Source organism: Siphateles boraxobius, unplaced genomic scaffold, assembly GCF_051911475.1.
Source record: "Siphateles boraxobius isolate OS27281-9 unplaced genomic scaffold, OSU_SipBor_1 29, whole genome shotgun sequence".
Lineage (NCBI taxonomy): Eukaryota > Metazoa > Chordata > Actinopteri > Cypriniformes > Leuciscidae > Siphateles > Siphateles boraxobius.
This window is the reverse complement of record NW_027508908.1, coordinates 12,845,590-12,870,472: the sequence shown is the minus strand read 5'-3', so window position 1 is coordinate 12,870,472 and position 24,883 is coordinate 12,845,590. Positions and strand designations below refer to the sequence as shown.

General features: G+C 38.1%; 1 protein-coding gene across 1 annotated transcript in view; it reads right to left on the bottom strand.

The window, feature by feature from the left end:
* Positions 1 to 5,605: 5,605 nt before the first annotated feature.
* The window catches only part of vegfc (vascular endothelial growth factor c), a 43,319-nt gene continuing 24,041 nt past the window's right edge, over positions 5,606 to 24,883 (bottom strand). The window contains exons 5-7 of the mRNA XM_077246631.1: positions 17,002 to 17,105; positions 8,326 to 8,644; positions 5,606 to 6,701 (exon numbers count right to left, since the gene is read on the bottom strand). Of these exons, the coding sequence (XP_077102746.1) occupies positions 6,587 to 6,701; positions 8,326 to 8,644; positions 17,002 to 17,105 (538 nt within the window). The 3' untranslated portion in view covers positions 5,606 to 6,586. The remainder of the gene's footprint in view (positions 6,702 to 8,325; positions 8,645 to 17,001; positions 17,106 to 24,883) is intronic.

Genomic DNA, 24,883 nt, shown 5'->3' with positions numbered 1-24,883 from the left:
CACAGGGGCTTGTCTCCCACATGGAGCTTGGTTGTGAAAATGTGTTGCAAAATGGCTTTCTTCAAGAGTAGTAAAGTTGAAAGTGTGAAAAGCAAGTCTGTATATTTGTGTGTGGGTGTTGTTGGGCACCACAGGCTGTTTCAGATAGATTCAGACATTTATGAACTACATCTGGAGTGTGACAATTACATTTACATGCTATAGTAGCCCTGAACAGCCTGAAGCCATACATTTATAGATCCTGCCTGTGACTTAGCTCATTCTCAGTTTTAACAACCATTGTAGACTCCAATATAGTTGTGAACCTCAGTGGAGAGCAATGGTAAATCTCCTCTTGTTTGTGCAAGCGACATGTGAGAAAAAGCTTCACAACGTTAGCATCCAACCACAGAATAAGCCTAATCAAACAATTCCCAGATGACACAAAGCAATTCCAGAAGTAAGGGTGCAGCTTTCTCTTTTGTGTTTATGGCTTGAAGAATGCTAACTTGTAAAAGCAGTGCATGCAACTGGTCCTATTTGAAATGTGTTCCAAGTAGCACACATAGTCCTCTATAGGCTGGTGGCTGGGAACAGATGGAAATTATCGGATGGATTTAGAAACAATGGATCATTTTCATAAAGGCTCCAGATAATTCTACTGGGATGATGCAGCATGTCTGATTGTACAATAGATTTTGCATTTTGGATGATCACGTAACCACACTGCTTTTGGTTTTGACCTTTAAAATGGCATAAAACACTTTTATTGCTGAGGTCTGTTTACTTTTCAGTTTATTCACAAGTTTATTTGGGGCTTGTTTTTAGTGAATATTAAAATGTGTTTTGAATGCATGGTCAATATCATCTTTGATGTGACAGTGCCCGACTTTGAATTGACTACATGTTATTTACAGCAGCTTTGAGCCAGCCTGAAACTCCAAAAAAAAACACTACTGAAATAATGCATGCCATATATATATATTTTTTTTTTACAAATACCCTTTTTAAGGGTAAATCTCCAGAAAAGGGAATGAAATCAACTGTATAGCATAGATATCTGTGAATGAAAACTACACTGCTTGAACTAATTATAAAATAATATGAAATAATAATAACAAATAACAAGTCAGCTGTTTTCAGAGAATAGTTTACAGTGGGTAAAAGAGTATTTATTTTCTCAAATGTTACTCCGTCTTTTTCCATGGGAGACCAAATGTTGTAAAATTAAAAACTGATCAAACTAAAACATCCTAATGTTGCCAAGGAAATAAACGGCATGACTGTAATAATAAGACAACCCCAAATTGAGGCTTCAGATATCAAAGTGTGATATTAGATCAATTTGAAACTTACTCTACCTTTGATTGTCAAAATATCGTACTGTAGATCGTGTTGCAGGTTGAACTGGTCACTGATATTTCTGTCTAAAACCATTGTTTTTATTTTGACTGCAATCTGATGATTGAATTGGTTTAGACCACCAGTGTGAAAATTATTTCTTGTTTTGTTCCATTCTTAGTCTCCTTAACATGAAAAAAAAATGTATGTGAAAAAATACATAACTGCCAAAAGCTTAATATATTTGCTGGATCCTAATGCACAGCTGTTTATTCTGGGCCATATTTTCCAAAGTATCACAGAGCTAATGGCTTTAAATGGCATCTGCTTTGAGAGCTTATCTTGATAAATTAAGGCTCTACAAAAAGAAGGAATGTCATGTTTAAGTTTAAACGACAAATACTATAAAGAAAGCATCGAGACAGATAGATGGATTCTGAGAAGTCAGTGTCTGTAGCAGGGCGTCTGTTGACCCCTGGCTTTTTCTTCACAGACGTACATAGGGTGGCTTTAATTGTTGAAAGGAAAACACCCTCCCAACTTGCCAATATCCACATCCTCTCTTTCTTGCCCTTTCGATTAATTTTTCATAATCACTTAATGGTTTCCTTTTCCCACACGCTAAAAAAACAGGCCCATCAGGGCACACTGATCCTTATTCTGGCCTCTCTTGTCAGCAAGGCCTCAGAGGAATTTGTGCTGGACCGACTCGCTGAGGAGATGAAGTTGGCTGATGTCTAGTACAGACAGTTCATTTTTCAGCACCCTGACGCTGCTATCTTTTTTAAGAGATGAACATTTAGACCTCTTCTAACACAGGTCTCAGCCATCATCCTGAGACTTGTATGGGAGTTGGCCTGTGAATGATTGATTTGCTGAAAGGCGGAGACGTGGGAAATAAGGCAACGTCCTCCTTTTTCCTTCGCGAGCTACTCCAACAGTGGGTGTAATTTAGAGGAAGTCTTAATCTCTCAGCGGAGGAGTGGTCGGGAGGTGTTTACCTTCTTACACTTGTGTGTTTATTGTGGCAGTTTGGTGGTTTCAGGCCTGGAGGAAAATGTAGGAGGGGGCGCTCTGGCTGTGCTATAGCTGTGCAGAAAGAGGGTGAGGTGCTATGGAGGGTTTTGCATCCTGTAGGTCAGGTTGACCAGTCTTATTGTACTTATTGTACATGGACTGTTTCATATGACTAAACTTACTAACATGAAACTTTGAGTGACAGCAAGACAACCATGACTCCCAGTGCTGCAGAATTCATAAAAGCAGCAAAGAGGCCAAAAACTGTGACCTCTCAGGAACTCAGTCTGAAATAGCCATGATTTATGGCCTCTGTGAGAAGAGAAAGAAATGTGGTCTGTTTTCTGGACCAATCACTTAGTCATTCCATATTCTGCCTCTGTGTATTTGCTTTTGGGTCTGTCAGGGACACTCAGAGGGAATCATTCCATGTCTCAATCATTTGAAGAACATACCAAGCGTTCCTCTAATGTTAGTGTATGGTTCTCTTTTGATCACATTTTTGGAACACTTCTACATTTACAATTTAGCAGATCTACAAGGAATACAACAAGCGACTAACATTCCAGGAATGTTATTTGTAGGATTTTTCTTTTTATAGCCACAAATTAAATTTGCATATATGTTTTGCGTAAAAAAACATATTCTAATAATATAAACGTTCACTAAAGGTTATTTTTAGGTTTCAATTTTAATACCCAAAAAGTAATGTTTCAAAAGTAAAACAGACATTTTTGATACCTACACATTCATTCTATATAAGGATCTTAACCCTTAAATGCATGAATGTTTCACCAATCATCTTTAGCGACCCGAATCTATATATCGCATGGATGGATCTCTACCTGTCACGATAATATAACACTCTCCTGATCTTAGAGTAACCATTACAGAAGAAAAGCATAACGCATATTTTGTTACCTTTTGGAGTGTGGAAGGGTTCAGTATGAGCATATGTTTTATATCATCATCACTGTCCTCATCAGAGCTCATTTCACAATACATTCAGCATCTGGCTCATTTCCGCGATCTCAAACATATTCTGAAAACTATTATTTTCAACATTTACAAAATCAAATCAATATTTTGATCACTGACCAGATCCACCATCAAGTGACAATGACTCTAATATTTGATTGTGTTTAGTACTTGCTCTGCAGTAAATCGCTGAGCCATTTCAAGTTTTGCTGATGATACTTCCTTTTCTTTCGTTTTCTGGCTGCGGTAACTATGAGTGAAACGTCACTTCATCATTGTGTATCAGACATTGCTACTTTGTGGAATAAAGGTGAATTGCACTTCAGTCATCAAAGATTCAATTCTTGTTGTGCAGAAGAAAAACAAATACTTACACTGTTACACACCACGGGTCGTTAGTAACTACCTAATAACTATTAATAAGCATATGAGTTTACTGAGGCAATAGTCGTTAAAGGGTAACTAAAACCCTGGTCAGAGCCTGACTCCACCCACTGGCAATATTTGAAAAATATAAGGAGGGCAACACACAGATGTTTTTACACCATATATTGTAGAATTAAAACCCAAATTTCTAAAAATTTACTGGAATCAATGAACAGCATTTATGAAGCTCCATTCTTACAGATCATTAACTAAAAAAGTTGTTTTAGTGTTTAGTTACCCTTTAATATTTAGTTAATGGTGAGAATTTGGCCTTAATCTAAAGTGTGACAATATTCTTGCAATAGTGCAAAGTAAAACAAAACTTTCTTGTTCACTCATACAGAATCCACATAATAAGAATATAAACATGCTTTTTTATTTACGTGACATTTTTTTATTTTTTTTATTAAAGCATACTGAACATAAACTTGACAACTGTAGCTGTGTGAGTGCTTGGAAGAATAAATACACAGGCTGGAAGTTCAGACAAATGCCTGAGGACAGGACTCAGTTGATTGCCAGCACTTTAGTAATGCCACAAACAGATTCCACAATCAGCTATGAAAACAAACACTCATGCATTTCCCCTAAAGATACACGTGATGTGTGGATAATGTACACGAAGGCAATAATAAACCCCTAACCAATTGCCAATTAATTTTGTACATCTAAATCCATATTAAAATCATACACAGGTGACTTACGTTGCATCCAGTTTGTGATAGAACAGCACATAATGGAGAGAGTAATCTTAACTCTAAAAGCCTAGCAATGCAGCAGATACCTAACCGATGCCAGGTGTATGATACTGGAGCCCATTCAGGTGAAAAATACAGGCAGAAATTACAGCTTTTATGGAAGGATTTATTTGATGACCTCTAGCTGAGGTTCCCAGGACCACACACAGGGAGAGATATTTCTTTAGCAGCGTAACATATTTCTGCTTATTGACATGTTCTGGCTACCACATAGTTTTTCTATGCATAACCAAATTTACGTTACGATGCATTTCTCTGTAAATTCTTTGTTGTGCTGCGTTTTACTCATCGTTTATTTTTGTTTGCATTGTATAAACATGCTAGCTGGGACGTCTGAAACTCTAGTCCTTTGAATTATTAGAACAAATGACTCATTTATTTACATGTCTGTACTTATTTTCGTTTCTAGTTCATTGGAATATACAAGCACCAGATGAAAACCTAATGTCAGCTACATGTTGAAATTTAAACCTCATCTACATTCACCACTACAAACTAAGTAAGCAAGCCAAGGCAGAGGGGAAAATCAGACTAGACATGGCTTCACCCCCATTCTCAAATACTCAAATCCACTGACGGGACGACTGTTTCCAGTTATTTCACGGTGATTCACTGTGAGTCCACACATGTTATTTTTATCAGGTCTCTCCTGGGATTGTGCAGCGGATGCAGATGGCTATGGTACAATGTGTTGCAAACCAGGGTACAGGGAAACCCTCGTTTCAGCTGGAAACAGATAAATGGTGCACATTTTTGCAGCATAAAGTCTATGGTAGCATGTCAGAATGCAATATTAGAGAAGGAATGGGTAATATAGTCCAGATGCAAAAGTGATGCAACTAGATCTGAAGAATAGAAGCAGGGGTGTGTGTGCATTTAGACAACGTCTATGCATGTACTGGGGTTAAAACACATGGGAACGAGGCCACCTGCTGTATGAATATGCTAGAAGACAAAAGATGTGCTGAATTTAGCTCCAGAGCTTGTTTCTGATCCTTCCCATTTGATGGCTGAAGATTATTGTTCCATTATAGATCTAAAGGGGCTTTCTATGGAATGAGAAAAATTCACACACACACACTTTTGGCAGACACAGATGCAAGGACTGGGATGAAAGCAGAGGTGATTTATTATATTTACAGTGTCAAGCTGAAACAGTGGGCCGATATCAAGTGGAGTTGGGCCAATCACATTGCTCCTATTTACAAATCCATTGAGGTTATAGTCCTAAAAGACCACTGATCGCCAAACTTAGACACACCGCTTGCTCAATTTATACTGCTTTTACTTAAGGAGACAGGTTGGATGTGAAGTATTGGAATCCATTCATCCAAGTGTACATTGTCACTCATGTAACTCGTATAGAACTGCATACATGTAGCACCAGCTTTCAGCTGCTAATGGTCCATATATCCATGTTTTTCTCCTGTTAATATCATGTTGTATTTCCTCGTTCAGAGTTTTCGATGTTGTAGATGACTTGCATGATGGTTTTAGATTGTCAACAAGCAATGCTCCCAGCACAAAAAGGTTTCTTTGCCGGCTTGCACTGTCAGTTTGATATAATTTATTTGGAATGATAGGTGCATATATTTGATATTCAAAACTGAATAAAATTGAATCATGTGCAGTATTATTTCAACAAGATAGTCTAGCTCATAAATAAGTTAACAATATATAATACAACTTTATACTTTATTTTACGGGACTTAACATGATACAAAAATATTGATCACAGTGTTTTTTTGTCTTTGCAGATATTCGAAATGAATGCTATGATCAAGGGAGATTCAAAACATTTCAAGGCAATAAATTATATAATCATTATCTGACAAATAACGAAAAGACAATTCAATTAAAACAATGAAAAAACATGGCTCCAGCCTTAGGAAATCTCTCTCAGTCCTTAATAGCTCACCCCATGCTTGATATGTGGGGTTAAATGTGGACATTTCTTGTCTCCCACTTACTCCACACTAGTCCACATGACTAGCACATGTGAGTCAGATAAGCAGCAGCCGAACATTAGCACTGCTCCAAATGCCAGCGTGTCCGTAAGCATTCAGTGCTACCTGCACTGTTGGCTGTTAGTTCAGTCTCCCCAAGTATGTGGGTATACAGTAACACAGTTGCTCACTGAAATACTCATTATCCTTACATCTCCTTTTCCTGGGGTCCACGTTACATGGCGGCCAGACACAACTGACAATAAGAAAGGGAAAAAATGGTATTACTATATGATATTATCACTATACCATGTAAGCGCATCAGTAATATTTTGTAAAGGCTTTTAACTAATAAAAATCAACAACAATCACAGAATTACTTATATTATTTTTTCAGTTTTATTATCATATTAAATAATTAAAGTATGAAATTGAAGCAAATATACAGTAAATCTTTGACAAAATAAAGGTAAACATATAAAAATAAGACAATATGGAAAAATATACATTCCTAAAACATTTCCATAAACGATAACACTTTACAAAAAGGTTTAATTTACATTAACAACATTAGTTATCATGAACTAATGATGAACAATACTTCTAAATAATTTAATAATTTTAATTAGTGTTAATTTCAACATTTAATAATAAATGTTTAAAATTAGAATGCACTGTGAACTTATGTAATATGTATATATATATATATATATATATATATATATAAATTACATAATTTATTTAAATGTAAAACGTATTACTAAAACTAAAAAGAAATGTAATGGCTGCCCTGTCATCATAATTCATATAATAAAGTGTGGCAGTTTCATGCAGGGCTGACTATTGTGACTATTGAAATGAAAGGGCCTTAATTACCCATAATTCTGCAAAGTGTTTACTGTGCATACATTAAATCCATCAACCTTTTTGGTATTTGTGTGAATGGCATATATCACTTTGCATGAAACGATAACAACCTTTAATATTTATCTTTACACGTGCTAATACTTTAGTTAATCAAGGGATTTCACATAATTATGGACAAACAGAAATGCTTTAAGGCCCCGATATAATTCAAGCGTAATTGAAGAAAGGTTTCGAAGGTTTCGAAATTACTTCACACATAACTGATGTGATGTCATTCCGATTAAAATCAGGCCAAAAATCTGAGTTTGTTTCTGGATTTCAAAACAGATTGCCAAAGCGTACTTTACAGAAAAGTTTGCTTCGGTTGGTAAACTCCTGTGAACTACAATTGCTCTTAAGCAATTATATAATAGGTGGGTGTAGCTCTGAGGCTCTGCCTTCTTTGAAGTGGAAATATTCTCTGGTCCATATCTTCTGTTCAGTCCATCGAGGTCAGGCGCAAGTAAAAACATCAACACACTGGACAGCTGCTTTTATAGTAAAAATTCTAATTGAAAGTAACAATTTTCAGATTTTTTATTCTATATTTTTCAGATTTAATACATTCTATAAAGTTGCATATAAATAAATGTGACGTGACTGCCGAATTGCAGAACTCGTGCAAACCTATGGTCACATAGCTATAATCAGAGGCTCTCTTATCTGCTGTCATTTTTGTTGTGTAGAGGAAATTGAGCAGCACATATTTACATTTACATATTTACATATGCATCGGGATGTTCGGTAACAGTATATTGCAGTAAAGATTTTTCAAACTTCTTTTTACCCCAAAGCGAAGAACAGAAGATAACTTTGCTGTGAGTTTATCTGGGCCTTTAGGGAGAACCAGCAACACAGCAACATGGGCTCAACCAATGGTGCAAGTTCAGGGTCCAATGGCAGATTGATATGACATCTCTGTCAGTATCTAAAAAGTCATTTACATTTGATAAATAACAGAAACCTTTTCTCACCTGCATGTGGCTGGGTGGAACCGACTCCCTTTTAAGAAGCACTTATTAGGAGACTCTGTGCATTCACACACACATTTGGTGCGGTTGAGAGGATGACTCCTAGGACACACCTTGGCACAGGTGCACTGGCAGGTGTCCTTGTTGAAGCTCTGATGAGGCCTGCAGGAGGAGGGCTGCGCTTTACACGCACACTGACAGGTGTTCTTGTCCAGGTAGTGGAGTGGTCCACAGTCTGCCGTTCTCAGCTCTTTTCGGCATACACACAGACAGGTCTCCTCATCCAGCTCTTTGTCCGGTCCACAAAAGTCCTGCTCAATGTCTGCCGATGGAGAGAAGAGAAATAGAAGTTCTATCATGACAGCTCTATGAAGATACTTGCATGCTAATGGATATGACAATGTTAATGTATTTGTTCTTGGCGAAATAGATCAGCTACACTGCTGCTACTGATACTACTGAAGCTGTAGAGTATTGCTGTTTTTGTAGGTTATTGTTGCTGCTGCTGCAGAGCAAGTACAGGAACTTGCTACTGCCAATACATACACTGATATACTGCTGTTGAGTATGTAAGACGTGACATACTGCTTCAGCACAAATAGGATATATAGCAGATCTATACAGGAAGACGGGAAGGTGGAGGGTTGCAGAGGAACTCTGAAAGTGCGCTGAAAACCTGCTAAAGTGAATGCTAACTATTTAAATGTTGAGAAGCAAGTTCATTGGCTGCTGATGCAACATGAACCAATCAGCTTGTGCCATGTAGATAACAATGTAAATATCATCAGTTGTGTTAAAGACCCATGAGTCTGCGCCATCTAGAGATTCATGATATGAGTTTCTTATTTTACATTACAACTTATTTTTACATTTGTGAGGAAATCTTTGGTCAATGCTATGGAATGCCTGGCCAATTCCCAGAGCATTATGCAAGTAAAGAACAATGTCCAGCATGCACATTTGTCAGACATGATAAACTGTTTAGAAATACAGTGTTTCTACCCAGCATTCCTCATGCTAGCGCCAAAGGCATAAACAGATGTTCTTCTTTACAACTCGATGAAAACAAATTCAGTGGCTAATTCAACTCTGCCACACTGTATTGCTTTCTTTGTTTTGAAGTACCCAGAATGGCCTAAAAACTTGACTGACGAGAGAGAGTGAATTCCTATCACTGGTATTTGTGATTGCTAATGATTAAACACATAGTGGCCACATTACAAAGAATCAACCTTAAGTGGAAAGAGTTTATAAACTGCCTAATAAACTTTTTGTTAGCATGTTGTTGCTCCTAATGTGCAGGGAATCTTGCAAATAGACAAAATGTTATGTCATTTAAACCTGAATGATTTTAACATATAGGGACCAGATTTACTAAACAGGGCAAATTAGCATGAGTGCACAATTACAAAAAAGCGCAGATGGGAATGGAAATGTTACGTGGATGCAGATTGACGAACCCAAAAGCAGACTGAAAGCTCTTCACACAATTTATTGAAGACAAAAAGGGGAAAACAAAGCCCACGAGGGGGCAAAACAAGACAGGACTTGGGTGACTAACTAGACAACGACACTGACAAAATACTAGAAAACAAACAACACTTCGAGAGATACTAACAATGACTAGACCTTCAATGACAAGACTTTCACAGGATACTCACAAGTAACGTTTGGCAATGAACCGACACAAGACAGCAAACACAAGGGGATAAAATAGGGAGACACTAATGACAAAGACAGGTGAAGCTGACTAGACAATAATGACGAGACGAGGATAACAAGGGGGCGGGGTAACGTAACGAGACAACACAAGCACATGGTTCAAAACAAGACCATGTGCTTGCACACAAAACATGATTCTGTCATGATCCTGCCTCAAGACAAGAGAAAATCAAGGACACGAGGGCAGAATCATGACAGAACCCCCACCTTAAGGAGCGGCTACCAGACGCTCCTCAAGGGGACATCAAACACGGGACATGACAGACTGAGACATTGACACAAACCAACAAAACATGACAAATAACAGTAACGGCAAACACGAAAACACAACAACAGGGTTAGGATGCAACAATAAAAATAACAAACAAGGAAGAGGTGGCGGAGGAAACACAGAGTTCATGGGGGGAGGTCCAGGGTGGATGGGTGTGCTGGGGGTCTTCGGAAAACGGGCTGAGGGCTTAGGGCGAGGAATCCGGGCAGGTTTGGATCGGGACACATGAGGAGTCTTGGAGGAAACAGTCCGGGGTTGATTAGGGACAGGAGGAACAGTGGACGACGGAGAGGGAATCACGACAGGGGAAGCTGAGGGTGGCGAGACAAGACTTCTGACTGGGGAAACAGCGGGAAAAGGAACAGGACACATAACAGGGGACGTAGCAGACGGCTGTGGAGCGGGAAAAGAACTCACTGAATCAGACTCGGCACACATGAAAACAGACTCGGATGAAGCGCTCAAATCGGACTCGGAAGAAGCGCTGTCTGCAGCGGGCTCTGTGACTGCAGCGGGCTCTGTGACTGCAGCGGGCTCTGTGACTGCAGCGGGTGAAGAACGGGAGGCTCCCCTCTTCCTCCTAGGTCGCGAAGCAGAGACCATCGCCGGAGCTGAGACGGGTTGGGGAAGCTCAGCGGAAACCACCGCAGGTACAGCCAACTCTGCGGAGGAGGACTCTGACGCCGACTCCCACGACAGCCGTCTTCCTCGTTTTCCACGAAGACTGAAGGGGGTAGATGAAGTGCCAGGAGTCGTGAGGGAGCCAGCCTGGTCCCCAAGCGTCGCGACGCCTATAACACGACCCTCCGGGATCACCGGCAGACTAGCAGAGGGTGGAGAGCCTGTGGAAGAGGCCTGCAGATCCTCCCGGGAAAAGAGATCCCATAGACGGGCATAATCCCTCATGATCTGCTCACCCTGGGACGGGATAGGGCAAATGACCCGTTCACCGTTGGTTGGTGTGGACGACCAGCATCGCTCCCGGAACTCCGATTGGAAGGACATACTGTCTGCTGGGTTCTTTGATGGTCGGTTCATTCTGTTACGTGGATGCAGATTGACGAACCCAAAAGCAGACTGAAAGCTCTTCACACAATTTATTGAAGACAAAAAGGGGAAAACAAAGCCCACGAGGGGGCAAAACAAGACAGGACTTGGGTGACTAACTAGACAACGACACTGACAAAATACTAGAAAACAAACAACACTTCGAGAGATACTAACAATGACTAGACCTTCAATGACAAGACTTTCACAGGATACTCACAAGTAACGTTTGGCAATGAACCGACACAAGACAGCAAACACAAGGGGATAAAATAGGGAGACACTAATGACAAAGACAGGTGAAGCTGACTAGACAATAATGACGAGACGAGGATAACAAGGGGGCGGGGTAACGTAACGAGACAACACAAGCACATGGTTCAAAACAAGACCATGTGCTTGCACACAAAACATGATTCTGTCATGATCCTGCCTCAAGACAAGAGAAAATCAAGGACACGAGGGCAGAATCATGACAGGAAAGTTCTGCCTGTGATCTACTGACGTCGTGCAAATTAAAGAACACAGACGCAGCCGGATCATTTCCATTAATGACCAACACTAATGGAAGCGCACATTAGTGTCTGGTTTAAGACATGCTTTTGTGGGCATTAAATAATGGTGCACATACCAGTTTATTGACAAGGGCAGACCTTAGTAAATCACCTTGCATGATTCAATTAAATACTCTCCCCCCATAAATATTACGTCTGAAAGGGAAACTTCTACAAATGCATATGCAATAAGGTCAGTCGCAAATATAACACTGCGTGTCTTAAGTAAATCCTGACAGTAGGTTTTTTTAACACTAAAAGAGGTAATCATGGCATGTCAATGGTATTTTTAGTGTGGTTTGCAGTTGCCATTTCAAAACATATCACTTGGGAAAACGCTCCGTTGCGGTAAATAAAAACTATTTGGTTTTCACTGGAAAGGTACCATGCTGGTCTGGTTTTGTTGCAGTGACCACATTTTAAAAAGCTTTCACAACACAGGGGGATTTTTGTTTTAAATGTCCCTCTCGATTAAACTCACATATGATTTCATAGAATATATTCCCTTTGAGAGATATGGGGTTTACCTCATTTATCATACTTGAGATTCAAGTCTGCATTCGTATTGGTTAAAATAGCATGGAGAGCACATTTTTGCAGGTGTTGGATTTAGACAGTTGTTCTGAAACACTTTCAGGGTATTATGAGGTTGGCTAAATGAGGTTGGATATATAATTTCGTTCATTGCACTTGAGGCATACAGATGCAATTAGTGCAAAATAATCGGTGTACAGCTGCTTTGACATGACACTCATTTGGTCTGGACCTATTATGCATTCAAAAATACAACAAAAACTGAAATTCATCATTACTTGAATACACCTCTCGTATGATGTAGGTATGACTTTTGTTTTGTTTCTGAATTAAATTACATTTTTTAGGGGGCAAAAATAAAAAAATGTCAAGGTGATAAAACTAGTCCTGCTATCACAGAAAAAGGAAGACGAAGATGTTAAATAATGATATAAAATGTCATGCGGTACACCCTCCATGATAATTCATAGTATGTGAAAGAAAGAAAGAAAGAAAGAAAGAAAGAAAGAAAGAAAGAAAGAAAGAAAGAAAGAACAAAAGAAAGAAAGAAAGAAAGAAAGAGAAAGAAAGAAAGAAAGAAAGAAAGAAAGAAAGAAAGAAAGAAAAAGAAAGAAAGAGAAAGAAAGAAAGAACGAAAGAAAGAAAGAAAGAAAGAAAGAAAGAACAAAAGAAAGAAAGAAAGAAAGAGAAAGAAAGAAAGAAAAAGAAAGAAAGAGAAACAAAGAAAGAAAGAAAGAAAGAAAGAAAGAAAGAAAGAAAAAGAAAGAAAGAAAGAAAGAAAGAAAGAACATATTTTACCCTTAAAAAAGCTTTTTTTTTGAAAATAATGCTTAAGATGTGTAATCAAGTTTAAGGGAAATATGTCATTACTTTTTTACTTAAGTTTCAACATTTGTTGAAAATATAATTTTTTATGGTGTTTGATATGATTTTGAAAAACGTATTACCAGAGAACATTTCTAAGAACTTATATGTGTACTCGATTTATTTCCTTTTCCTTATTTTGGACACTCTTGTTGACACTATTACACTCAAGTCACAGTTTTGAAAAATTCAAACCACACAAATATATATGTACATGTACATACGCAAAAGAAAAATATTGTTTTCTTCAAAAGACTGCTTCACAAGCTCCAAACACAATACAGCCAAAGTTGCACGCTCTGACAGCAATCTGTTTTTACAGTGTTGCTTAGTACTGGTCAAGCCACACAACTGCTCTCAAAGCATTTCAGCTATGTTTATGTGCCTCAAAAGACATACAGAACAGACTTGGGGAGGAGATGGAAGAGAGAGAGAGAGAGAGAGAGAGAGAGAGAGAGAGAGAGAGAGAGAGAGAGAGAGAGAGAGAGAGAGAGAGAGAGAGAGAGAGAGAGAGAGAGAGAGAGAGAGAGAGAGAGAGAGAGAGAGAGAGAGAGAGAGAGAGAGAGAGAGAGAGAGAGAGAGAGAGAGAGAGAGAGAGAGAGAGAGAGAGAGAGAGAGAGAGAGAGAGAGAGAGAGAGATTGGAGACAAAATGACCCCTACACTTTACATCAGTAGCATCAGTTCCTCCTACGTAACCTGCCACTGCAGCTGAGGAAGATGTTGCTACCTTTGAAGTGAGCATTTATATGTTCGAACATTAAATTTCACAGCTGGAAAGAGGTAAATCTCTAGTGCTTAGCTATTAGTAGTTAAAGTAATCTGAACTGCAAGATAATGTGGTAGCAGGGTGTACTATAAAGCTTTTCTGTCAAGGACTGAGCCAAGCACGGTAAAAGGTGATGTGGGGTATTTCCATGAAGCAAGCAAAAATAATAACAATCCCGACACATTCATCTTAGAGTGTCTGCTTTAGCAAAGATTAATTTCACCTGTGTTTCACTCCCCAACCGCTACAGAGGAGTTGAATGAAAATATATTATTCCACTTCACAATGACAGTCAACAAAATTGGCCAGCATACTAGAATTATAACCATCTACACCGAATCAACCTGTCTTTTCAAATTTAATATAGTGCCCCAATATGTGTGCAGAAGTTTGCACTCAAGCATGCAGCATATATTTGTCTTTTTTTGGAAACTGCTATTTGCTCCTCTTGAGACTCAAGACTACATGTTAGCCTTAGGGTTTTCTGACTGCATAGCATATGCATTATTATGCTGTATGCATAAACCAACGGACTGCTATATCCACCTCAGCTTTGACCTGTCACATTTACTAAGCGTAAAGAAGACAAGTATGTCACTACCTTTGCACTGAACCTGAATTACGTCATGCACCACTTGAACCAGAACTCTGGTTTGAGATCGATTATAAGGGTGAGAATGATACATTATTCCATTCAAAATGAGCACACTTTGCTGGGGATGTTTTTGTTTGGTTTTTCTACAGAAACTTAACAGTGTTTATGTCGCCCTTGTTTTGTTGACACGTAGACAAGGGTGTTGAATGCTGAAGGTTGCTTTTTTGGCAACAATTTAGAGTTTATTTTGTGATTGTGATCTATCAAAATGTCAAACTATTTCCTATATTACAGAATGGCACTGGTACCATCCAGTGTAATGTAATACATTACATATGAATACATATTAATACAGGGCTCTCAAGTTTTGAAGACAGGCAAGAGTGACCCCCGGGATAGATACATTTTATTCATTGGTTGTAGCGTTCAATCTTACCCAGATGCTATTTTCTGATTGGCTATTGTGTAGCTCAACGAACCACACCAGAGGAGACACGCTTCGCTTGATTTCTGCCGATTCTACAGTGAGAGCGGCGCGGACAGAGTTTTGGGCGCTGCGGCATATTAAATATATTACAAATAGTTTTTCAGCGTGAGAAATACAATGTGTGGCGGGAGAGCGTGACAAAAGACCGAAATGAGTGACACTTGAGAGCCCAGTTAATACATACATACACATTATATATATTTATATGAATGAATACTTTGAATAATTAATTCATTATTCATTAAAGTTACTGCATAAAAGTGAGAAATGTGAGAAATGTGATACATGAGCCGGTTGCCCAATACAAATATGTTCTGCTCAGCAAGAACAACATGCATTTGAGAGAACTCTGATTACATGCAAAGTAAAATTTGTCACAACATACTAAAATGCTTTAAATAATTTCAGTGCAAGTCAAGACATTTGAGAATACAGACATACATCAACTAGCCAAAACCCTCAATATGATAATTCCTGACACGTTTTTTTTTTTTTTTTTGTAAATGGATATGCACTCACCGGCAACTATATTAGTTACACCTTGCTATACTGGGTTGGACCCATGTTTGCCTTCAGAACTGCTTTAATTCATCATACCATAATTTCAACAAGGAGCTGGAAACATTCCTCAGAGAATTTGGTCCACATTGACATGATAGTATCACGCGGTTGCTGCAAATATCCCATTCTACCAAATCCCAAATGTGCTCTATTGGATTGAGATCGAGATGACTAGTGAACTCATATCATATTCAATAAAACAGTTTGCGATGATTTGTGCTTTGTGACATGGTGCATTATCCTGTTGGAAGTAACCATCAAAAGATGGGTACACTGTGGTCATAAAGGGATAGACCTGGTAAGCAACAATACTCAGGCTGTGGTGTTTAAATAATGCTCAATTGGTACTAAGGGGCCCAAAGTGTAAAAGAAAATAAAATGTATCCCCCACACCATTACACCACCAGCATGAACCATTGATGCAAGGAAGGATGGATCCATGCTTTCAAGTTGTTTACACCAAATTCTGACCCTACCATCTGAATGTTGCATCAGATATCAAGACTCAGGAAACATTTGTACAATCTTCCATTGTCCACTTTTGGTGAGCCCCTGCAAATTGTAGTTCTTAGTTTACAGGAGTGGCACCTGGTGTGATGATCTGATGCTGTAGCCCATCTGCTTCAAGGTTCCATGATAAATTCAGAGATGCTCTTCAGCAAACCTCAGTTGTAACAAGTGGTTATCTGAGTTACGGTTGCCTTTCTATTAGCTTAAACCAGTGTGGCCATTCTCCTCTGACCTCTGGCATCAACAAGGCATTTTCGCCCATGCATTGAACTGGTACTCGCTGAATATTTTGTCTTTTTCAGACCATTATATGTAAACTCTAGAGATAGTTGTTAACTCTTAAAGATTAGCAGTTTCTGAAATACTCAGACCAGCCTGTCAGGCACAAACAACTATGCAACGTTTAAAGTAACTTAAATCACCTTTCTTACCCATTCGGATGCTTAGTTTGAACTTCAGCAGGTCGTCTTGAACATGAAATGCATTAATTTGCTGCCATGTGATTTGCTTATTAGATATTTGCGTTAACAAGCAGTTGAACAGGTGTGCCTAAGAAAGTGGCCGGTAAGTGTATTTTTTTTAGAGGCGATAGGGTGCTATGCGGCAGAAAATCAATAACAATTCTCTAAAGAAGAGAAGTTCTGTCATCAGTTCTGTCTCTTTTTGGGTCCCTCTTTCAGTGGGTTTGTTTCTCTTACATACAGTCGCATGTAGACACACATGAAAAACACAGCATTGTAAGGCTGTGAACGTGCATTACCACTTACCAGAATGCGGTTTTGAAAGAAGGGTGACGGGCACCGGCTCACATCTGCATAAGCGATTACTCCAGCTGTGATTTTTTGGGCATGTTTTATTTGCCACATGACATCTGTGAAGGAAATAAGTGATTAGCAAGGAGACAGATGGTAGCTCGGGATTTATAAAAAAAAAAAAATCCACAATAAAAGTCCACAAAATGTTTTAATCCAAATAGCGCTGACTCACATAAACACCATTTTTTTAGATGTTGACCTAACTATTATAACTCAGAAACTGATATTTCATAGACACATCTCTTTTGATCACAGGCTGTGAGACTAAACCCTGCTGCAAATTAGCCTGTTTGCTTTAGTTGATTCAATAGTAAAATGACCCACTTTCAAAGAGTGGAAGATGAACTCACTGTCTACAAATATATTTTATTAAGATCACTCACTTCACTTAATTTCTTAACTAAACACACCTCAAATGAACTTTCCTTTTCTGAAGAAAAACCCCCAAAACAAAACAAAACATTTTATACTGTGTTCTTGGTTTGGCATGACTCTGGCAGTCTATCAACAGGATGGAAGAGTCAGAGCTATTTAAGACAGAAGGAAGGAGGGAGTGATGCTATCAGAGTCTCTTGCTGTCCTGCTAACCAGTAGCACATGGAGTAGTTGGCATGGAGGTTGAATGAAGTAGAAGCACACTACAATCCTTTAGATCATGAACAGAACTGATCAGATTCTTTCAAATAGCTTATTCAGATGCCACAATACTGCAATATGCAGAACCTGATTCCGCGAAGTGCAACGTGTTCCTGGATCATCATCTTTGTTGATCCAGGAACAACATTCCAATCAACCAATCAGATTCGAGGGACAAGTTTACATTTTATGTCAAGTTTAGCCTTACAATCAGGGTTAGGTGCTTCTACATCAGTGTTATTCTCCAACTATTTCCCTCTGATTTTAGGAATAATTTGTAGGTATGGTTAGGTTTAGGGAGCAGGAATGTTGTTCTAGGATCAACAAACTTATGTTGACCCAGGAAAGCGTCTAACTCTGCAAAATCAGGACGTGCCTGCAATAAAGAACTCTAAATATATATTTTTTTTCTTTCAAAATGTAGTATTCAGTTCATAAGTAATAAATAAAACATATACCATGGTCTGTGTGAATACCTGATTCTGATTGGCTGGAAGGTGTGCAATAGAACCGTTTAATGCTCATGTAGTTCCAAGTCAGTTTAATCAGTGTTCTATATCAATACGCGTGTTTTATAGAAGCAAAGACACGTATACGTCATTTTCATCGAAGCACATATTTTTGCCACAAGTGTTCATATGGATTGTGCCATTTTGCCAGCTACATGAAATTGCTAACACGCACTGGAAACAAGCAAACCAATATTATGTCCAACAGGAAGTTTTCATGAAACCCAGTGCAATATCAATAAGACATGGTTGAAGGACTCTCACATGATGTCTTTCACTGCATCTCACATGACGTGCAGTGAAACATATTTTTGCCATGTCAAGTCATAGACGTGCCAGGATCCACTGCATGTAGGAGTGGGATTTACCAGCAACCTGATGTTTCAAGACTTTCCGATACTCTGGTCCCAATATAGCTTTTGTAATTCTTTCAAACTTGTGCAATACACTAAGTATTGCAAATCATTTCTGCAATTTAATGTAATTTCTTACATTTTTAAACGCACAAAGAATATGGAGTATGTGACTTTTGTTTGACATTGCTTGCAAAATACATTTTACATCAAGCTTTTCCTTTTAAACACTCCCCCACCCCCCTAAACTGAACCACCTTTAGAGGTAATGCATTTTGTAATAAATAAAAAAAACAAATACTGCCTATTAGGAGGATCCAAACTAAAGTCAAAGACTCGCTCAAGCCCATCTTTTTGTCTGCTCTATTATCCATCTATCTTCTCAAGGCTGCAGCTACTGGGCAGTGAAATCACAGGCTTCCCCCAAGTTAAACTTTACTTTGGCTTCTCTTTTTTGAAGCGATATGAATTTGTTACAAGTTTGGACAAAATTGGAAAGTGAGTGCTACGCTAAGAGTGGATCAACACTGGTGTGAAATGTTGCTTTTCTTTTCCATTTAAGTGCGGACTGCAAATCGTCTTGGATTTAAAATTTCCTGCAGGAATGAAAAATGATATGGAGCAATCCATCGAGGAGAGTCCTGTTCTATTAAAACTGTACGAGGAGGTCATTTCTAAAGCCTCCTTGAATTTCAAGGAAACTTTTCCATTTGTATGAAGGGTAATCAGTGTATATGCATATGGGTATAAACATCTGCAATGCATTTACATATATCCACATATATCTATAAACTTGCACACTGTGGGACCTAAAGAGATTTATGTTAAATTACAACTCCATCTGTATATTTTTTGACTATCAATGTTGGGAGTCGAGTCAAACATAGATTGTAGCATGCAATATTTTTTATTTATTATTAACATATCAACAAATCCCAGAAACTTAAGCAACAATAACTCTGTAGTAAAACTAACAATTGTTTTGGTTTGTGCCCACGTATTAAGAAAATCTTTAGCCTATAAAGCTTTGATTTTTTGCATCAGACACCTTTGACGTCATTTCTAATGTCAATTAAACTATTACATTCATTGAGTTGGATAGAATTAAGGTAGAAGCACACAAAGGTTAAGGTTTAATTCAGTGGGATATGTGATACATCTAACAGTATTGGTGATACACTAAATGTAACACCAGTGAGAAGAGATAACAGTTTCAGTTTAAAATCATCATCAATATCCAAAATTGCTGAAGACAAATACTAAATATAAAATAAAACTAAATATAAAATACACTAAGTATGCTCCTGATTAATATTATTGAAACTATCCATATTTTGAGAGGAGGTGAAGAATTGAATTGTGTGCACAACCAAATGTAGCTGTATTGTGGGTTAACTTTGAACTTAGCAAATCTCAAAGTCAAATTTAGACCTACAGACCCTCCTCTCTCCAAATCTAACCTGAGGAAATACCAATCATGAACCAGTCCTCAGAGAGCAAACTTTTTTTTTCCTCCTGAAAAAAAAGGATGTGAACAATCAGGTTGGGGCCATTCTGTTCTGTATTTTCAAGCCCAATCTATTTATTACTTTGTCACCTCACTCCTCCCACCTCCCTCCCTCCCTCTCTCCCTCTCTCTCTCTCTCTCTCTCTCTCTCTCTCTCTCTCTCTCTCTGAGTTTAAATGGCTCAGGCGTAATGTCAGGTCCCGAGGCAGACTTGGTCTCAGATTTATCCAGTGAAAAACCAGGCTTAGATGTGGGTTTCCTTTATAGATCAGAGAGACACGAGACTTCACAGTCTGCCCTGAGCCTTTGCACTAAGTGTGTCTGTGTGCAAGAGTGTGTGTGTGTGTGTGTCCAGTCTTACACCCTGATGAGAACTGACTCGGATGTAACAGCTCCAGTTACAGGTCCACTATCATTAACCTCCCTTGGCTAAAAGGTGACAGGTCAGGACCAGTTAGCATGACCCAAGGCTGTATCAGGTCCAAAGAAGGACCATTCTCATGCATAGATCATCCCTCCTGTCTGGCTGTCCATGAAATGAATGCTTTTCCATCTAGACAGCATGGGTGATATACTACCCATGTAGAACTGCATGTCAATAAGGGTTTATTCACACTGCACACAAATCTGATTTGGGTTTCAAATCTGATCTTTAGGACAGAATGTCCACACTTTAATTTAGCAAATGATGAAATCTGATCTGTTTGTTTGTATAGTCAATATGCAGAGAATATCCCACAGTTGTTATAGTAATGATGTAAAAACACAGAAAATAACCATTTTAGGGGATGCACCGATATGAAATTTCTGGCTGATACTGATAAGACGATTTTCATGTTATTGCTGATATAAATTAGTATAAATTAAGTCAACATAAATTAAGAATAAAGCACACAAAATTATATTGATCATCTTAAATTCTAAAAGTGAATTTAGGCATCAAAACTAAAAAGTGCTACACATTATTATATTAAATTAAATTAGATGTCTAAAATGTCAAATTAAGAGAAATGAGAATGTACAATTAAATTTCCAATATTGGACTGATATAGGCTATTGTGCATGCCGAGAACGGAAAACGGAAAACTATTCTCTTGTGACCATCCCACAAGATGCATAAGAAAAGATTGGCAATGTACAAAAACTAACTCTGATTAAACCATTTGACACATCAGAAGATGCTAGCAAAAATTTGGTTTGGACCTGGTGTGTAAAAATCTAAGTTTGTTTGCTGTTCTGACTGAATTTGAGTCAAATAATCCAGAATATAAGAATATGATTGCCTGTCTGAAGGCATATAATGAAAATTGGAGTAACCATTGAATAAGATGGTTTATGCTAACAAAAGTAACATTAGATAATGACACAAGTGTTGATATTGCGTCCCACTGAGCACAGAATATGTGCTTATGTATCTAATGACAGAACAACAAGCTTTATGAAACAACACATCATAACACCATTACATATCAGTCCAGTATGCATTCTAAACTTAAAACATACCATGCATGTTTTTCAAAGAGATGCCGGCATGATTAGCGTTGTAAGTTGTTTACTTAGAAAAAGAAAAACAGGTTGTTGAATATCAGAACCGTGAAATAAAGCAAATTGCAAGCTAGCCCTGAAACGGTTCAGTGGTAAACTACACATGTACAAGGTTCTCAATGTGTTTTCAATTACCATATGCTCAGTGGCATAAAACAACACATTCCTGAGAACAGAGAGGGGGGATAAAAAGGACTTATGATATGGTCCACGCGAGGTGATGCACTTGCACCTTGGGTAACGCAAAACAGACGAGTCCATTTAGTCTAGCAAGGTGTCAGGAAGATAATATATAAGCTAGAATAACTTAGAGAGCATGTTTCTAATACGGCAACACTGTCGTACACGTTCCTTGGCCGCATTGAGACAAATCCGCATTCCCACCTCTACAGTAATTCAACTGCCTGGTCAATAAAGCCCATATGTTGTTTGTTACACAGATCTGATTCGTTCTTTGCTGAGGGCTGTCTGAAGAGGTCTGCGGCTCAACTGATTTACATTTAAAAGGCTAAAGAGGTTATAAATATCCATTTTCCATATGTTAATGTAAACTACGCTACAAGGGATAGTCGGCCTGCGCTTTGAATCATGTTAAAATGCCAAAAATCAAGGTCGGCTGTTCAAACAAACACATATTTCACAACCTCCTCACTTTATTTTACAATGCTGAAAACACTACTTATCATACCTACAATAATGGACTGCTAAATGTTCCAGTAATACAAACTATGCAAGAGATTGAAATCAGTGGTGTAACCAGGAGATATTTATAAAAGTATAAAGCAGTAAGTGGTGTATAGCTAATTTTTTTAAGGTATAAGCATTAAGATATATATTATTTGTACTGGAAAATCATCCTTTACACCTAAATCATCCTATTTTATACAACATAACCATAGTATAATTTGTATTTTTGACACTCAATATTGACAAAATTTACCTTTTTTGATGTGCTTCGACATAATGCACAAAATAAGATTATTCACAACAAATTATGTCAGTTTTTGAATCATTATGCAACACTTGAGCTAAAACAAACCGAAAACATTAATACATTAAATGATTAGATGAGGCACATTAAAAGCCTTAAGGCCAAAATATGTCATTACATCAGTTGAATACATCCAAGTTAAAGCGCTAAGATGAGGCATTGCTTGCTTGACAACTGTAAACAGCCTACAGTTGAGTCGGGTTACACCGTGTCAAAACTAAATAACTTCCTTTGCCATCAATGAAGTGGTCTATGTGGCAGACTATCTACGTGACAACAGGAATTGAAGTTGTATACTATAAACATTAAATCAACCGAAGAATGGAATAATGGGATGGTACTATAAACAACAACTATCTATTCATTCATTCTTTGAATGTTAAGTTATTTCTAGAGAAGTTTAGTTTATATAAGAACTAAGTAGTTTACGAGAAAGAGTGGGAAAACAATAGTAAAATCTTGATGAACTAATGAAAAACAAAAGAGATATTGGCATGTAAAGAGTAACTGGGGGTCAAAAGTCATTAGGTAACAGTCTGAGTAGTGATGTCTGAATGTATCTCCTCCTTGAGAGTCTCTACTTTCTTAACATAGTGAGTCATCAACTCCTAAATAATACAGAGTGAGAGAAAGTGAAACGCAACAACAAGCCAACTGCTGATAATCACTACCAGCCCTCTGCCATTTCATTGCACAAGCGTTGATAACACCAATAGCGTTTATATGCTACGTTACACTCTAGACCACACATCTGAGGTTAAACATGCACATTATCTCCTTCACAACAAACAGCGGGAACGGCGAGACTTTGTTAACACCTTGAGGTCCAAAGCTGGATGCTTGAAGCAGACCACCCTGCGTTAACCCTCCTGCCCTTGCCTTTATCAGATGACACAAGTTTGAGCAGGATTTTTCCAAATATAAGATTAGAATCATGCTAAAAGCATTCTGATCTGATGTGATCTTGAATTAATCTGGCCTTAGAGTCAGATTAAATGAAATACTCCTCTTATTCAAGAACGGATTCAGAAAGCACGCTTTGAAACACGAACCAAAACGCAAGGCGTACAGCAGATCCCCAACATGGGTGTTGACCTTTACAGCTGTAAATTAAAAACCGTGTAAGAGACAAACACACAAAAAATGACTTCAGCTGAAGTTAAAGCTGAAGTATCCGCTAAAAAAAGCGACATCCTCACATGCGCAGATGTTATACTGTCCCAACTTGCGTGAAAGCACGAAAGGAATGAGGAGATGAAGCCTCAGTGTGTCCAGGAAACCAAAACAACATATAACACACTTCCACAGCGTAGGTCGCCCTAGGAACACATCTGCTTTTTCTTAAGCAAGGCCTGGCTATGCAAGACCTTGTGGGGGGATGATGCCTCTTTCCTTTTCACTCCCCCTACCGCAAATCAATTTGACAGGGGATGGCTTAAGAAAAAACAGTGCTGAAACACATAACAATAAACAGTTATTTTCTCCAGTTCTTTACTGAGGGACTCATAAGTTACTTTTTAACATGGTTCGATTTGACATGCAAACATTTTAGATAAATAATTAAAGGTTTAGTTCACCCAAAAATTTTAACTCATCAATTAGTCACACTCATGCCATCCCAAACCCTTGATATTTTTGTCCATCTCATAAATGAGCACATCAGATGTGGTAAACGGAAGATCAAACGTGCTTGGTTGATGTGCGAGAACCAATAGTGTTTGTTCTTGCATGTCACACAAGCACATTTGAGCTTCCACAAGAACCAATAAGGTTCGTTTTTTCAAGTCAAGTGTGGTTGGGCTTCCATTTCCATGCTTATTGTGCTCGGTGTCTGTGCGTTGATCAATGTTTATATGTAAATGTTCATTATGTTCATTATATGTTCATTATATAAAGCGAGTGTCTCTTCAGAAGACTTAGATTAAACCGCTCGATTAATATGGATTGCTTTTAAAATGTCTTTGTGAACTTTTTGAAGCATCAAAGGTTTGGTGAAATGGACTTTCAAAAGAGAACATGAATCTTTCAGGTTTCATTAAAAAAATCTTCATTTTTATTTCAAAGATGAAAAAAGAGAGGTTGAGTATGTGATGAGTTGGTGAACTATCCCTTTAACACTGATTTGTGGAAGCAGTTTGGTGTTAACCAAGATGCTTGAAATTCTGTAGACATCTGTAAACACCATGAAGCTAGTTAGTTATCATGAAGTTACTGTAGCTCAACTGGTATAACAGTGCTAGCGATCTAATTTTTGCCTTAAATGCACTATACAACACCAAATACACAATGCAAA